We start from the raw sequence: 17,605 nt of genomic DNA on the forward strand, positions 1-17,605 counted from the left end.
TTGCACTACTGTGACGTCATTCTGCATACAGCTTGGCATCTGCATACTGCCGCCATACTCTATTACACACAATAGAACGGAAAAAAAAATATGGGTTTGTATTACTATACACATAGATTCGAAAAAGTTGTCAAAAAACAAATATATAACAAATAAATGTTATCAACGATAAAATAAGTTACTTTTCTACCTAACTGGATAAATTTTTAATGTTTTTATTTAATGTAACATGTTTATTCGGCTCGAAAAACAGTGTTTATCGATGTATGGGAAAATTTAAAATGGTGCCGAACTCTCTACTGAACACAGTAAGTTTTGGAAAATGGGTTAAAAATAAAAAACTATACAAAATACTGTTAAAAACCCATTGAATATATGTCAGCCTATGTCACAGTAACATATATTGAGCGAGTTTCTTATAATATTTTGTATATTTTTCTTATTTTTAACTCATTTTCCCAAACTTACTGTGTCGAACAGAGTCGAGCGCCATTTTAAATTTTCCAATACATCGGTAAACACTGTATGTTTTTTGAGCTGGAGAAACATGTTACATTAAATAAAAACACTACAAAATTATCCAGTTAGGTAGAAAAGTAACTTATCTTGCCTTTGATAACATTTATTTGTTTTTTAACAACTTTTTCGAATCTGTGTGTAGTAAAATAAACCCCCAAAAATTAAACAACAATCTACCAAATGGGTTTCAAACTTAAAACACTTATTCAGGTAAGTAGAGGGTAGGTAGAAGAGTAACTTATCTTGCCTTTGGTAACATTTATTTGCTATATATTTGTTTTCTGATCGCTTTTTCGTTTTGCTGAGGATTGTAATACAGAATTTACCGTTTTTTTTTTTTCTTCAAGGAATTTCACTTGAAAATCTGAGAATTTACCTTTTTTTTTTCTTCAAGGAATTTCACTTGAAAATCTGAGAATTTACCGTTTGTTTTTCTTCAAGGAATTTCACTTGAAAATCTTTACCATAATCAACACCATAGTATTTAATTTCCCCTGTGGCAAAAAAATAAATGACGAAAAAATGTAAGTCTAATCGCACCTAGCCACACTGAAGAGCTGTTATACAGCGAAAATGCCTGTCTGTCATTGACTATATAAAACGCCCCCATTCTCGGGTTGAGCACTCTTGGTAATGATATTGCTTTCTACTGCATTAGCATAAATTCAAAGCTTTTGTAAACAAACAAATGGAACACTGTAAGAGTGGCGGTCAATATTTTTGTAAAGCATTGTTAGATATTGTCGCAACTGCCAATACTCTGGCCTGTTCAGTAGAGCTACTGCTATCAAATAAATGGTTGTGGGTTCGATCCTGGGCTTAGAATAGATATTTGGCTAGCAGCATTCCAGTTCTAGTAGACAATCTATTTCCCCCTTCTATTAAGCATTGTATTTCTCTCCTCTGATAGGCATCCATTTTTCTCCTTTGTTAAGCATTCAAGTTCTCCTCTTTTATAAGCATGCAAGTTCTCTTTGTCTATAAAGCATGCAAGTTTTCTTTGTCTATAAAGCATGCAAGTTCTCCTTGTCTAGAAAACATGCAAGTTCTCCTTGTCCATTAAGCATGCAAGTTCTCCTTGTCTATTAAGTATGCAAGTTCTTCTTGTCTATTAAGAATGCAAGTTCTCCTTGTCTATTAAGCATGCAAGTTCTCCTTGTCTATTAAGCATGCAAGTTCTCCTTGTCTATTAAGCATGCAAGTTCTCCTTGTCTATTAAGCATGCAAGTTCTCCTTGTCTATTAAGCATGCAAGTTCTCCTTGTCTATTAAGCATGCAAGTTCTCCTTGTCTATTAAGCATGCAAGTTCTCCTTGTCTATTAAGCATGCAAGTTCTCCTTGTCTATTAAGCATGCAAGTTCTCCTTGTCTATTAAGCATGCAAGTTCTCCTTGTCTATTAAGCATGCAAGTTCTCCTTGTCTATTAAGCATGCAAGTTCTCCTTGTCTATTAAGCATGCAAGTTCTCCTTGTCTATTAAGCATGCAAGTTCTCCTTGTCCATTAAGCATATAAGTTCTCCTCCCTTATAAGCATGCAAGTTCTCCTTGTCTATAAAGCATTCAAGTTCTCATTTCATTCTAGTAGGCATTCCAATTTACTCCTGTAGTAGATATTCCATTTCTATCTATTAAGCATTCAAGTTCTCCCTTTTAGTTTGCATTCAATTTTTTCCTCTTGTAGACATTACGTTTTTCTTAGTTTTAATTTTTTTCCTTTGAAGATTGTAATGCTGGGTATGGGGTAGCTAAACCAAGCTGCCAACATTGCCCTGCTTTTTATTGAAACCAACCGAGAGCTCTTTTTAGTATCCTCACTGTTCCCTTAAGTACAATTGTCTGGATCTCTTTTGCACTTGGTTCACTAGGAATATTAGTTAGGTAGGAATTCAGGTTCTTCTTCATAAGTCCTGTGGCACCCATGATAACTGGTATGATTGGTATCTCCTTAGGATTCCAGATTCTTTTCATATCATACATGAGATGTTGATATTTGGTCTGTTTCTCTCTTTCAGCTCTGTTCAGACCTCCATCATAAGGGACACTCGCTTCAACCAAGGTTACAACTCTCTCTGACTTATTCCATATAACTATGTCAGGTTTCACAGCAGCATTTTCAAGGTAGGTTGCTGTAGGGATTATATGGTCGTAATGTATGGTATATAAGTCATTTCCAACTGTTCTTCCAGGTTGATGTTCTTAGAACTTGCTGCTACATTGGATGTTTAGGCACTTGTACAGTTTAGTCAAGACATTAAAAAATGAAAATATCGAAAAAAGGTTATATTGTATGTATCCGTTTTGGACTGAAGATCTTTGAAAAAAATTTCACCTTATTTGATTGAGTATATTTTTTTTTACAGTGGAAAAACGCGTTCTTATGAGAGCGCGTTGAAGTCAGCCATTATGACATTGAACATGCCAAGGGGAGATAACTCCATGTAAAGTGCCGACAACCCCTTCCCATCTTTAATTCTAGCTTTTCTTCTTAAAAATCGAACCTTTTGCTCGGTATCATAACAAATTGGTTTTTCGCTGTAAAAAAAAAAAATACTCAATGAAATTAAGTGAAATTTTTTTTTCGGAGAACTTCATTCCATAACGGATGCGTACAATTTAAACTTTCTTCGATATTTTCATTTTTTTAATGTCTTGACTAAACTGTACAAGTACCGATGTTTAACTTTTTACAGATGGTCCAGTGGAAGTACTTGCATACTCCATCATGTCTCCTTGTGTAGTAGCCATCCTCTAAAAGAACCTTGCAATTGATACTAGATGATTCACACTTTCCAATTCCGTGTGGCAGAATCTACATTTGTTGTCATTAATGAGACCTGCCATCTTCTTGAATGCGTTGGTCATCAATCCTTGGTGTTGAGCAGCCATTATAACCTTTTCCTGATCGTGGTGGAAGGATCCTCTTTTGAGCCAGTCCAAGGAACCTTCTTTGTCTATGTATTCCTGGGAGAGTTCCCCCAGAAAATACTTTGCACGCTGATGTTGGTCCCACTCTATAAGATTCCTCTTTTGGAAGGTCTCTATATATTTCTGCCAAATCTTTCTTGCTATTTCTGTGGCAGGCTTGTTTAGTGTTTCAGCCTCATCTGTGAGACAGCCCTCATCAAAAATGCTTGGCCAGCTGGGTGGCTGATGTTGTTCTACTGGCTCTTGTTTCTCTTCTGTGGGAGAGAGGTTGCCGGGAAGAGAAAAGGGCATCCCCCACTAAATCACAAAGTCTATTTTGTACTCTGTCAAGACAGGATAGGCTGTTTTTAGCAGCTCCTGCCCAGATGTGGCAGCAGTACTCCATCCTTGGGCGTACTTGGCTTTTATACAGATAGAGAATTGTATCAGTAGCGGTAGAAGGATCCCACCATTTTCCCAGCATTCCTGGCAACAGATTTGAGGTTTCAATATATTTTACCAACTCTTTCTTACTATTTCTGTGGCCGGCTTGTTTAGTGTTTCAGCCCCATCTATGAAACAGCCCTGACCAAAATGCTTGGCCAGCTGGGTGGTTCATGTTGTTCTGCTGGCTCTTGTCTCTTGATGTTCATACACCATTGAGAGGGTGTGGTTCTGGGAGCTTTTCAGATACTGGCCTGTGCTTACTATTGTTGCCCTATGTTGGTGGTTGATCTCTGAGAGCCCTAGTCCTCCTTCTCCCCTGGACAAATACAGTCTTGATAGACACTGATTTCTATATATGATTTTATGAAACGTTAGTAGCTTCCGTGTTTTGACATCTAACCAGTTGATGTATTTTTGTGTCCAGTTAATGATACCAAACTATGTTTTTTTTTGTTTTGTTTTTTACTTTTCTTCCTTTGAAGATTATAATGCTAGATATGGGCAGCTAAACCAGCTGCCAACATTGTCCTGCTTTTTATTGAAACCAACCGAGAGCTCTTTTTAGTATTCTCACTGTTCCCTTAAGTGCAATTGTCTAGATCAGACAGAGAATTGCATCACTAGTGAGATATCTTCTGGAGCGGTAGAAGGATCCCACCATTTTCCCAGCGTCCCTGGCAACAGATTTGATGTACATGTTCCATTTCAGATCAGGAGTAAAGGTCAAACCCAGAAGCTTGTCAAAACATGGAGCCTCCCCAAGATGAGAGCCATCCATTTCAATTGATGCCAGATGGGGATCAAAGCGTTTATGATGTAAAGATAGAAGCTTAGTTTTGGATGCATTAAAAGTGACCAGCCACCTCTTCCCTCATTGTACCATGCGCTGAAGATCAGAGGAGAGATAATTAGAGAGAACTTTGTCATTTACAGCCTTTGATGTGTTGCCATAGATGGTCATGTCATCAGCATAGATGTCAATGAATGATTTAAGTATGTGTTTTGGGAGATCATTGATGTTTTTTTATTTTATTTTTGTTAGTTTGAAGAGATCAAGGGGCTCCTTCCTGGGGGCTAACACTTGATTCTATTATAGTTTAAATTTATATCCGAGGGCTCTTTTAAGAATAGGCACTGTTCCCTTTATGGCTGCTATCTGTATTTCCTTACAGCTTGGTCTTCCAGGGATTGCTTCTAAGTATATTTTATTAATCACTATTGCTCCTATCACAACCGGTATAATGTTTATTTCTTTCAGAGACCATGTCGTTTTTAGATAATTTTTTAGGTCCTGATATTTTTTTATCTTTTGCCATTCAGCTCTGTTAAGGCCAAAATTATTTGGGATTGTGACATCGACAATGAGTGCAGTTTTCAGGCTTGTTCCATATAACAATATCTGGTTTGATGGCCTTGTCTTTTATGTATCTGCCTGTCTGTATGTCTTTGTCATATAACAAGGTCACATTTCTGTTTGATGTTATTGGTGGTGGTTCATGTTCCCAGATGTTCGGCAATCTGTCAAGTTGCATCTCTCCACAGATCCTCCAATGGAGGTACTTGCATACTTTGTTGTGACGAGCAGTATAATGGCCATCTGCCAATCAGATTGGGCATGCAGATATTAGATGGCTTGCGCTTTCAATCGCTGAGTGCCAAAACCTACACTGGCCATTTGTTTGTAGGCCAGCCATATTTTTAAAATCCATTTGTGAGTAAGCCCTGATCTTGCCCGGCTACAATAAGTCTTTCCTCATCAAATGGAAGTCTCCCACTCTTGAGCCATTGGAGTGAAGCATCCTTGTCTATGTACTCCTGGTCCAGCTCCTCTAGGAACTTCCCTGCTCACTTATTTTGTTTCTATTTTGGTGTATTATTTTCTTTTGATTCTTGCAATCAACGTCGCTGGTTTATTGTGTACATCGACAGTGTTCTCTGGTATGACTTCTCCAAAGTTTTCAGCAAGCTTTGTGATTGAGGTTTGTTGAGAAAGATGATCGTGATGGGCTTTCACCATTTCCATTGTCATGTCCGTTGAACCTTTAAGATATTGGCCCATGCTTACTATAGTGGCTCGATATGCATGGTTGAATTCAGTGAGGCTCTCTTGTTTTATTTCACTTCAGTCGAAGTTCTCAGAAATCAAGGGGCCCACAACCTGGGGCTAACACTTGAACTCTATATGAGATACATAGATATTTGAATGTTCCATTAAAGTTCTTTATCTCTCAAGCACTGAGTTAGTAAAGAAATTGAGAACATAATTTTCTTCTCCCCAATTAACCGTTTTTATACGTTGTAGTGTATCTTTCATGTTGGTCTCATGGTCTTACTGGATTCCAGGACAAGAATTTATCTAGTCTGGTGGAGTATCCAGCTTCGTGCTATTACTTGAAGTAATATCACTTGGAGAAGGTGTACCATTCCTCGAAAAAGCTGTGGGGTAGCCGTAGTAAGGAGATCTTATTTGGGCTGCGAATACTATGTGATTTTGAATATTTGGTCAGGGTTTACTTCTATGGAAAAAGTATCCTCATGCCAGATTGTTCTGACAAACCCCTGTACAGAGAGACCTTAAACACTCGAGGATAGTGTCTAGTAGGCATTCAAGTTTCTCTCCCGCTCTCCAGTATGCATTCAGATATGAATAGTCAGATTTTGTTTTCTTGTAAAAACAGAACCACATACTTCACAAAAATATGAATATTTTCTGTTATCAGATTTATTTATGTATGAATTTTCATATGTCGTTTCAAATGGTAACTACTGGCGAAAGAAGAGTCACAAACTTCACAAGAATAAGGTTTCACTCCAGTGTGTGTTCGTGTGTGTAGTTTTAAATTCGAAATATTTGCAAACGCCAAACCACAAACATCACAAAGAAAAGGCTTTTCACCTGTATGCGTTCGCAGGTGTTGGTTTAAACTGTACTTCTGTGAAAACGCCATGCCACACGTTTTACACGCGTGAGGTCGTTCGCCCGTGTGTGTTTGTATATGCTTCTTCAGATTGGAACTCTGCGAAAACGTGCAACTGCATACGTTGCAAGAATATGGTTTCTCACCAGTGTGCGTTCTCACATGTTTTTTTAAGCAAGCCTTCGTCGAAAACGTCGACCTGCAAACCTCGCACAAATGTGGCCTTTCGTTGGCATGTATTTGAGCATGTGTTCTTAAGTGAGAAACTTCCGAAAACGTACACTCGCATATTTTGCAAGAATAGGATCTTTCCCGCATATGAATTTTCATGTGTCTTTTAAGATGAGAACTGTCTGAGAATGCTGCGGTGCATACTTTGCACGAATATGGTTTTTCGCCAGTGTGTGTTCGTGTGTGCAGTTTTAGGTTATAACTGCTCGTAAAGGCAGAGTCACATAAGTCGCAAGGGAAGGGCTTCTCGCCACTATGAGTCAACATGTGTTGTTTGAGGCTGTACTTCTCTGCGAATGTAGATCTGCACATATCACAAGAATGAGGTTTTTCTCCTGTGTGTACTTTTACATGTTTCCTCAAGTTAGCACTCTGTGAAAAGCAGCGTCTGCATATTTCACAGCGAAAACGTCTTTCATCGGTGTGCGTAAGCATGTGTTGCTTTAATGTGTGATTCTGTGAAAAGGCTGAGCCACACACTTCACAGGAGAAAGGTTTTTCCGCTGTGTGTGTTTTCAAGTGTTTCTTTAACTTAGCGCTCTGCGTGAATATACATCCGCAGACTTCACATGAAAAGCGATTTTCTCTCTTCTGTTCCATTTGTTGCATATGGAGATGTGGCATTCGAGGGCAGAGGTGTGCACAAATGCACATTCCAGATGGATTTTGATCTACATTTTTGTGTCCCATAAAAATGATGAGGATTGTAATTATCACGAAAATAAAGAATTATTTACATTCCAAGGTCAGGAGTTATAAATTTGGCAATGCAAAAAATAAAAAAAAGAGTGTAACCTATAAATATAAAAGCGAAAATGTTTGTGTGTGTGCATTTTCGTGTATGTTCAAGAAAGGCTTTTTTCAGAGAACTGATCGGTCGCCTCACAAATTCTTAAAACTTTTTATATCGTGCCTAAATGATAATATCTACGAGTTAATAACCGGGGATGTCTGTCTGTTTAATTTGCCCGACTTTCAAAATATAAATATTCAACAATTTTTGATCGCCGCATGTACATTAAGCCTTTTCGTATAAAAAAAAGGAGCGAACAGACTTGCGGTAAATAAAACAGTCCCACACTCAAAGTTGACGTCATTAACTCATCAAAAACGGGCACCAACTTTATTTTCCAACTGCACGTAAAGACTTCATTTTTTTTAAAACAACCAACGACTTTTGTTTGCATTTACCCAAAAACACACACACCTACAAAACACCCGGGCAACGCTGGGTACCCCCTGCTAGTATCTTAAAAATTCTCAGGAATGTTGATTGACGTCTATATAAGAGACAACAAAAACGATAGAAGAGAAAAGAGAGCAGACTCAGCAGTGAACATGTTAGGCATGTTTGACATCTCTCCGTAAGCATGCCACACACCAACCAAACCCATAAAACGTGTCTCTCTTTTTGTTGATGGCAAAAGGTTAAACTGTAAATAAAACTTATGTTAAGATAACAACAAAAGAATTGTCGGTGCAAAACATTTGAAAGTGACTTTAATCCAAGTTCTCAGAATGGTGTCTTTTACCTTTCACGTGTTATTAAAGGTGTGGAGGACATTAATTGTCCGCTCTCTAAGTAATAGTTAATCTTATCTATATATATATATATATATATATATATATATATATATATATATATAAAAGACAAAATGGCCGTGTGCGTTTTTGTATTAAGCATTCAAGTTCTCCCTCGTCTATTAAGCATTCAGCTTCTCCCTTTTAGTTGGCATTCAATTTCTTTCCTTTTATAGACATTACGTTTCTCTTAGTTTTTCCATTTCTTTCTTTGAAGATTGTAACATTGGGTATGGGGCAGCCAAACCAGCTGACAACATTGCCCTGCTTTTTATTGAAACCAACCTAGAGCTCTTTTTAGTATCCTTGCTGTTCCCTTAAGTGCAATTGTCTGGATCTCTTTTGCACTTGGTTCACCAGGAATATTAGTTAGGTAGGACTTCAGGTTCTTCTTCTTCATAAGTCCTGTGGCACCTATAATAACTGGTATGATTGATATCTCTCTACAATTTCAGTTTCTTTTCATATCATACATGAGACCTTGTAAGTTTTTTTTTTTAGGGGGGGTACTATGCCTTAGAACTTTTTTATACTCCCTAGATTGTAATATCTATGATTTGTGAATGAATGTCGTCTGTAGATTTATTTTGATTGACTTTCATAAAATTCTTACTATTCCGCCCTCTCACGTGTTTATTCGGCTTTTTTGTATAAAAGCGAAACTGAATGGAAACAAAAGCGATTTGCTGGCCTTCATGGCCAGACACCTCTTGAAAGGCAATCAGCTTTGATCACTGTGGGGAATACCCTTCATATCAGACAATTGGTATTCATCAAGACACTCCCAGAGCCCCCCCCCCCCTCTCTTGAGGAGAGCTGGTATGGGAAACAAATATGGCGGAAAGCTGAAAGCTTAACTGGCTTACAGCCAAACTTAAGTTTGTGATTTCATTTCTTTGCTTGCATGAACTCATTCACGTTCACTTTCTGATCACTAAATTAGAACGCTTTTCAATTTCTGTCCCGTCATGGCCGAGCGGTAAAATGTCACGTTTTCTTTCACTTTCTTTTCCGCCTTTGCATCGAGGCTTCGGATTCAAGCCTGACTGTCTTCTACAACTTCTTTTTATTTCGTAACCCCCCCCCCCCGCTAGTAGTATATATTTTTTGTGGTTACTTAGTTTTATCGGATTATAGGACAAGTATTCATCTAGTTTGGTGTTGTTACTATAGCCAATATCACTTAATGTTGTCTTTTACCTTTCAAATGTGGAGTTATTAAAAGTGTGACGAACATTTATTGTACTTTCACTTTGACAGTTTAATGTGTTTTTGTATATGTGGTCGTTTGGTATTACTATCAGGTCATCCCATAAGTTTCATCCAAAATTTTACCATTGTTTTTTAATTGTACGAAACTTAAAAACATATTGTGCATATTTTAAATTTTTATGTTTAGATACATTTTAACTAATTACATTGTTTCTCTTTACAGTACGATAAAAAATTTGCTTGATTACAACCCTACTAACATGGAAGTGCCTAAGAATCACTTGAGGCATATAATGCTTTATGAGTTCAAGGAAACTCAGCAGCCGAAGCGGCTAGAAATAGTCAATCAGTTTATGGAATAAAAAAACTTGCAGAAAATGGTTTGAAAAATTCAGAAGTGAAAATTTCACTTTTGAAGAGGAAGATCGAACTGGACGTCCAGTTGAGTTTGATAAGTTTCTTGAAGCAGCTCTTGAAGAAAATCTTACTAATTTATACAATTAAAAACTGACCTCATGTCTAACTCTGCTCTTGGAGTGAGGCAGGTTTATGATAATTACAATAAATGTTTTGGTTTTCAAATATTTTTGTGTTTGAAAAAAAACACCTTGTTTGTCATTTATTTTTCGTGTTGTTTGACCAATGGCACTGTCCGTGTAATGCAGAATTGCCTTTTTTTATCAGATTCATTTAGTCTGGAAGAGTATCCAGTTTAGTGTTGTTATTATAGGCAACATCACTTGGAGAAGGTGCACCTTTCCTCATGCAAGCCAGTTTGGGGTAGCGACTACTACTATGTCATTTTAAATATTTAGTCAGGGTTTTCTTGTACAGAGAGATCTTAGAGCATTGAGGATAGTGTCTTTTGCATGTTTCTTTAGCAAGATTTTTTTGATTTTTAAATTCTAATTCACATACCATGCAAGAGTAAGGCTCATTGTTTTTTTGTTTCTTTTTTTTTTCAATTTTCTTATCACTTTCTACAAGCTGGGGAAGGGGCATCCTTCCAGATGCCAGACATTCACTCGTTATTTGATATATTACGGCCGAGAGTTCTTTTTAAGATTCTACCTATCCCTTTAAGTGCAGCTGTTTAAATCTCACTTGCACTTGCTTCACCAGGTATATTTGCAAGGTAGTTTTCGGCATTCTTTTTCGTGAGCTTTCTTCCTCCCTCTTGTTTCATTTTACTCCAAAGTTCTAAAAAATCAAACGGTTATTTCCTGGAGGCTAACACTTAATCCCTATATGAAATACATAGATATAATGTTATCTCTCTCTCTCTATATATATATACATATATATATATATAAAAGACAAAATGGCCGCGTGCATTTTTGTATTAAGCATTCAAGTTCTCCCTCGTCTATTAAGCATTCAGGTTCTCCCTTTTAATTGGCATTCAATTTCTTTCCTTTTGTAGACATTACGTTTCTCTTAGTTTTTCCTTTTCTTCCTTTGAAGATTGTAGTGCTGGGTATGGGGCAGCCAAACCAGCTGCCAACATTGCCCTGCTTTTTATTGAAACCAACCGAGAGCTCTTTTTAGTATCCTTGTTGTTCCCTTAAGTGAAATTGTATGGATCTCTTTTGCACTTGATTCACCAGGAATATTAGTTAAGTAGGACATTAGGTTCTTCTTCATAAGCCCTGTGGCATCTATAATAACTGGTATGATTGATATCTCCCTAAGATTCCAGTTTCTTTTCATATGAGGCCTTGTAATGCTTTTTCCGGAGCAAGGGTGGAGTCTCCTGAGGGGGGTTACTATGCCTTAGTATTTTTTGTATACTCCCTAGATTGTAATATTCCATCAAAGTTCTTTTTAACCTCTCAAACACTGAGTTAGTAAAAAAGTTGGGAACATTTTTTTCCTCTTCCCATTGACCATTTAAATATGTTATAGCATATTTTTCTAGCCGTGGTTTTACTGGATTCGAGGACAAGAATTCATCTAGTCTGGTTGAGTATCAAGATTAGTGTTATTACTTGCGGTAATATCACATAGAAAAGCTGCAGTATTCCTCGTGGGTTATCCATACCGAGGAGATCTTATTTGGGTAGCAGATACCATGTTATTTTGAATATTTGGTCAAGTTTAGTTGTAGGGTAAAGTGTCCGCATGCCAGGTTGACCTGACCTCTGTACAGAGACACCTGCTGGAGGTTATCTTTGGCACAGTCATTCCAAGTCTCCTTTCGTCTCCCATTTCTTCTGTTGCGTACACATCAATTCATTCAACAAAAGCTTTGTTTAACATATTCACGTGTCTTTTGAGATTGGACATGGTATCTGTAAATTTAAAAAAAAAAGAATCAATAAACATATTTAGGTAATAAATTCTTTTAAGCAAGATTTTTTTGGGAAAAATAGTAATTGTGTCTGTTTCTTAAAACATTCTTAAATGCAAACTGCAGAAACTCTGATCCTCCTGAGAACTTTATTTTTCATTAAAAAGTTTGGATACTTGTACAATTTAATCAAGACATTCAAAAATGAAAATATCGAAAAAAAAAAAAAGGTTATATTGTATGTATCTGTTATGGAATGAAGTTCTCCGGAAAAAAAATTTCACTTAATTTCATCAAGTATTTTTTTTTTTTTTACAGCGAAAAAACAATTTGTTATGATACCGAGCAAAAGGTTTGAATTTTAGAAAGAAACGCTAGTAATAAAGATGGGGAGGGAGTGTCGGCGCTTTACATGGAGTTATCTCCCCGTGGCGTGTTAAACATTTCCATAATGGCTGACTTCAACATGCTCTCATAAAAACATGTTTTCCCGCCGTAAAAAAAAAACTACTCGATCAAATTAAATGAAATTTTTTTCCGGAGATCTTCAGTCCAAAACGGATACGTACAATATAACCTTTTTTTTTTTTTTTTGATATTTTCAGTTTTTAATGTCTTTATAAAACTGTACATCTTCTTGAATGTACAAGTACCAAAAGTCCATTAAAAAAAACGTCATACATTTTCAAAAAGGTTCGATTTTTTTTAGTCGTTAACAGATGTTTGCCTACACAATTCACAGGAACACAGTTTCTGCCTATTTCAAAATACAAACTGTGAAAACTTTAATCAACTTCAAACACATTAAATAATAGTTTGACAAACTCATTTTTTTGTATGGCGGTTATCTGTGGATTTAGAAAAACGTGTTAACATACAAATCTTATTGATTGAGATTGTCGGACTGACTTCCACATCTTGTTTGTTAACATCACAACATTTCGGCCATTTTGCCCTCCGGCCTTAATCAGGTGTTTTGTATCGAACTAGGGAACCATTTGTTAGGAGTCTCGAACCCAACCCTTTATTATGTGACATATGGCCGAGTGGTCCTAGAAGTTTTATAAAAGTTTACAGTTACCCAAAGGTGCTGAGTTCAATCCTGAACGAAGGCAGTGAAAAAGTAACATTCAAAACAGACAATCAGCAACTATGTCCCAGAGCCTAGCTGGAGTCCGAACACGGTACCCCCGTAATAATAATAAAGGGTTGGTTTCGAGACTCCTAACAAATGGTTCCCCAGTTCGATACAAAACACCTGATGAAGGCCGGAGCGCAAAACGGCCGAAACGTTGTGACGTTAACAAACAAGATGAGGAAGTCAGTCCGACAATCTCAATCAATGAAAACACCTCATCTCAAAAATACAGACAATTACTATACAAATCTTACTTCAAGAAAATACTATAGAGGTTATGGCAACATGAATTGACACATTCGTTTGCTTACGAAAAGCAAAAAAGGATTAAAGCTGAAAGTATTTTTGATGAAAATAGTAATTGTGTCTCTTTCTATGCATATTCTTAAATGCAAACTGTAGAAGCTCTGGTGCTCCTGAAAATTTTCTTTTTCATTAAAAAGTCCATTTAAAAAAAATGTTGTTCACTAATGTTTGCCTACACGATTTACCTGAGCACGGTTTCTGCCTATTTGAAAACTCTAATGAACTTCAAACACATTAAATTATAATTTGACGAACTCATTTTTTCTTTAGTACGGCGGTTTTCTGTGGATTTAGAAAAAGGTATTAATATACAAATCTTACTTCAAGAAAATAACATATAGGTTGTGGCAACATGAATTGACAAGTTCGTTTGTTTACGAAAAGCAACATGAATTGACACGTTCGTTTGTTTACAAAAAAAAAAAAAGTACTTTCCTCCAAATCCAGACAACACGAGTTCGAACAAATATATTCAGGTCATTGCTAAGGCTGCTACAAATGTGGGCTGCGTCTACCAGTCTAGCAGGTTACTTACACCTGAGAGTATCCAGTACCTTTACAAAGTGACTATTTACCCATGCATGGAGTATTATTGCCAAATATGGACTGGTACATATTCCATCAGTCTTTAGCTCTCAAAGATAGTTTAAAAAAGAGTCGCCAACCTGAGAGATCCCACACAAGCAACCAAACTCCAACCTCTGCCCCATCGCATAAATTTTGTATCCCCGTTTCTGCTTAACAAGTATTTTAATGGAATGTGCCCTGATGAACTCTAAGCACTTGTACTCCCTCAACATAAATGCGCTCGACAAACCTGACAAGCAGCAAAATCCCACCCCTACATTGTAGAGATCCCTAGATGTTGGAAAGCTTTCTAGTCAAATAATTTCTCCCCTTGAAGTGTTAGACTTTGGAATTCCCTCCCTAGTCCCTGCTTCCTTGACTGTACTGACATGCAGAAGTTCAAGTGTAATGTGAATAGATATCTTGCTGCTCAACTCCCAACATAGTACTCCTGTAAATTTGTTTGCTGAAATAACAGTAATAAATAAAGAAACAAATAGAATTAAAGCATCAAGAACACTTTTCCCAATACAAAACACTCTAAAGTAAAACCCCAAAAACTGGCGTGGAATATATTCCTAAAAACTGGTGATCAAAATCGTGTTGATCTTGTCCAGAAAAATAAAGGAAACCCTCTACGTACGTTCCCGGGATGAAACAAAAATATCATATTCACAAAATCACATAAATTGGTCTAGTAGTTTAATTTTAAAGTAAGAAAAAATCAGTTGCTACAAGTAACCAAGGAGCAACTGTTTCGTCTGCCATTTTTAAAACAATTTTCATAAACAAAGGGCGATGACTCAACAATAATCAAAACTTGCGATATTTATATTGCAATACATATAAATTTCCATTAATCGCTTGAAAATTATTTTCTTCATAAAAATAAAACTACTTGATCAATTTACATGGTTTTTGGAATATGATATTTTCGTTTTGTCAGGTGTACGTTTTTTGTTTACTCATTTTCCCACCAAACAAGGCATAATGCCACGTGGTGTAAAGGACTACTATTTCGGATTGTGTCTAACAGACAAGTGTGGGGAGTTGAGCAAGTAGATGTCTGTTTGCGTTGTATTTGAACTTTTGCACGTTAGTACAGTCAGGGAATCAGGAAACAGGGAAGGAATTCCAAAGTCTAGCAGTGTGAGTGAAAGAAACTATTACAGTAAAAAGCTTTTGAGCACCTGGGAACCTCAACAGCATATGGGTGGGAGTTTGTTGGAAGTATTTACATCGAAAGTATGGCACAATCACGTTGACACACCGGTTCTCACCAAATCACTGAAGTTAAGCAACGTTCAGCCTGGCCAGTACCAGATGGGTGACCATTTGGGAAGGCTAGGTGCTGTATGTACCTTCTGGGAAGGTTGGGTGTGGGTCCAGCACCCTCACCCTGTAAAAAGAACTCCTCTCTACAAAAGCATCTACAAAAAAGTTGTAGATGGTCTATGACCCCTGCCCCAGGGGCTCAAGGGCTGTGGATGGATGGATTTACATCGAAGGGGCACTAGTGCTATGAGTTCATCAGAGCACATTCCATTAGAATACTTGTAAAACAAGCACAGGAATGCAACAGTGTGGTGATGGGACAGGGGTTGGAGCTTGACCGATAACTCTTTTTCGGATCCTGTCAAAAAGTGAAAGATTAGTGATAGATGCTCCAACCTAGATGTGTCAACAATACTTCATGCATGGGCAAATTGCGACAGTGAAAAGATAGAGTGAATAATTTTCTAGCATGGTAGAGGGAGCCAACTTTCTTTGCAGCAACCTTGGTAACATCCTTAATGCATTTGCTCCAATTAATGTCTTCTATGAATGTTAGGCCGAGGAGTTTGAAATATGCTCTCTTAAGTAGGGTGGTTTTTTTCATGGCAATTGGTATATGAGAAGTTTTTTTGTAGTTGTAAAAGGAAAGCAGTTTAGTCTTAGTAGCATTAAATATTAGCATCTACTTATGGCCTCATTCCACTACCAACTGAAGGTCATTTTCTTCGGTTTCTACCATTCCCACCAGATATGTGCACATTCATTTTTCTCTCATGTTTATTATAGAGTGTAGTATCATCAGCAAATATACCCATCTGAGAAAATTTTATCGAGGAGGTAATTTATGAATATCAGGAATAATAAAGATCCAAGGATCGACCCTTGGGGAACACCTTTATTGATATCATGTTGTTTGAGCTTACAGTGGTCGAAGACAACTTGAATTTTTCTCTTTTCTGGAAAGGATGTGATTATGTTGAGTATTTGTATAGAAATACAATAGGGTTTAATTTTTGTTAGAAACCCTTCATGTCAGATCTTGTCAAAAGCTTAGGATCAAGGGCTACAGGGCTCTCATCAAAAAGAACACTTAAAATATTTGCAGTAGAACAGGCTTGCCTAAATCAATACTGTTGGTCAGATGAAAAAAACTTAGTATTTACAAGATGGCTGACTAGTGATTGCTTGATTACAGACTCAAAGATTTTAGTGAAGAGGGGCAGGAAACTGATTAATATGATTAATATGATAATTGAACAGGCCAGTTCTTTTGCCAGAATTATTGAATACTGATACAACAGAGACAATTCCCTAGCTATCAGGGAAGCAAGACTTTGAAGAAGAGTTTGGAAACAACAGTGGTTTGCTCAGTAAAACATTTCTTAATTAGTGTAGCAGGGATGAGATCAGTCCCACAGGTGTCTAGGGTTTTATATCACAGACAAGAGAAGGGGGGATTTTTGGATCTACTCGTGTGGTTTCTGTCCACAAAGGGAAATTTGGGAGGGGAATGGTTTAAGGGGTCTAAGATGGAGTTGGACGCAAACCACTGGGCAAGCAGGTGAGTTATCTTAGTTGCCACGCAAGTAACCTCATGATTGTTAGATAGAATTGTTGATTGTTCACGATGCCTCTGGTTAGTCTCGAAAGACAAAGGATACCCTGTGTAGGGGCAGCTACGCATGTAATTGTGAGGCAGGGGTTGCGCAATCCTTAACCACACCTCTCCTGAATAGACACTGTTTGGGGCCAGTGGCAAGGAGAAGTCCAGGACCACTGGAAACAATGCTGAGATAAGCAGAGAGCACATACAGCACCTGGAAGTCCCAAATGGTCACCCATTTAGTACTGACCAGGTTCAACGTTGCTTAACTTCAGTGATTCAGCAGGAACTGGTGTGTCAACGTGATTATGCTGTATTACAATTGTTCACACAATTGTTATTACACACTATTATAAATTTTCTAGAAATCATTTTTTGCAACTTGATAAATCACTTCCGTGAGCCTTCTATTAGTTGTGGTTATTTCACTCTTACAGTCAATTTTAGCTTCTCTAAACTTTTGCTTATTTGTAATTGACTTGTGGTGGACGGATCGTTTGAATGCATGCTGCTTTTGTGAACCATCAGAAGGACTATGGCTTTCTATAGTTCTTCCGTGTGGAAACGTGCTTCAATGTCTGTTTTGCATGAATCGCAGTGTTCAGCAGAGAGAA

General features: G+C 37.3%; 2 protein-coding genes and 1 long non-coding RNA gene across 3 annotated transcripts in view; 2 read left to right on the forward strand and 1 right to left on the reverse strand.

The window, feature by feature from the left end:
* The window catches only part of LOC145269519 (uncharacterized), a 49,839-nt gene extending 39,461 nt beyond the window's left edge, over positions 1 to 10,378 (forward strand). Inside the window, exons 2-3 of the long non-coding RNA XR_013865076.1 lie at positions 2,532 to 2,637; positions 10,036 to 10,378. This is a non-coding gene — a long non-coding RNA (uncharacterized LOC145269519). The remainder of the gene's footprint in view (positions 1 to 2,531; positions 2,638 to 10,035) is intronic.
* The window catches only part of LOC145269518 (uncharacterized), a 101,584-nt gene that overhangs the window by 40,878 nt on the left and 43,101 nt on the right, over positions 1 to 17,605 (forward strand). The gene's annotated exons all lie outside the window — the stretch shown is intronic.
* Positions 758 to 10,045, reverse strand: LOC145269517 (uncharacterized). The gene has a single exon (XM_080125269.1). It carries the CDS (start codon positions 7,707 to 7,709, stop codon positions 6,597 to 6,599), a length of 1,113 nt encoding a protein of 370 aa, XP_079981395.1. The 5' UTR covers positions 7,710 to 10,045; the 3' UTR covers positions 758 to 6,596.

The sequence above is a fragment of the Euprymna scolopes genome, chromosome 45 (genome assembly GCF_053919585.1).
Source record: "Euprymna scolopes isolate OS-2025 chromosome 45, ASM5391958v1, whole genome shotgun sequence".
Taxonomy (NCBI): Eukaryota; Metazoa; Mollusca; class Cephalopoda; order Sepiida; family Sepiolidae; genus Euprymna; species Euprymna scolopes.

Excerpts from the sequence above, each read along its gene's own strand:
- LOC145269517 (XM_080125269.1), bottom strand. The coding sequence starts at position 7,709 with ATGGGACACAAAAATGTAGATCAAAATCCATCTGGAATGTGCATTTGT.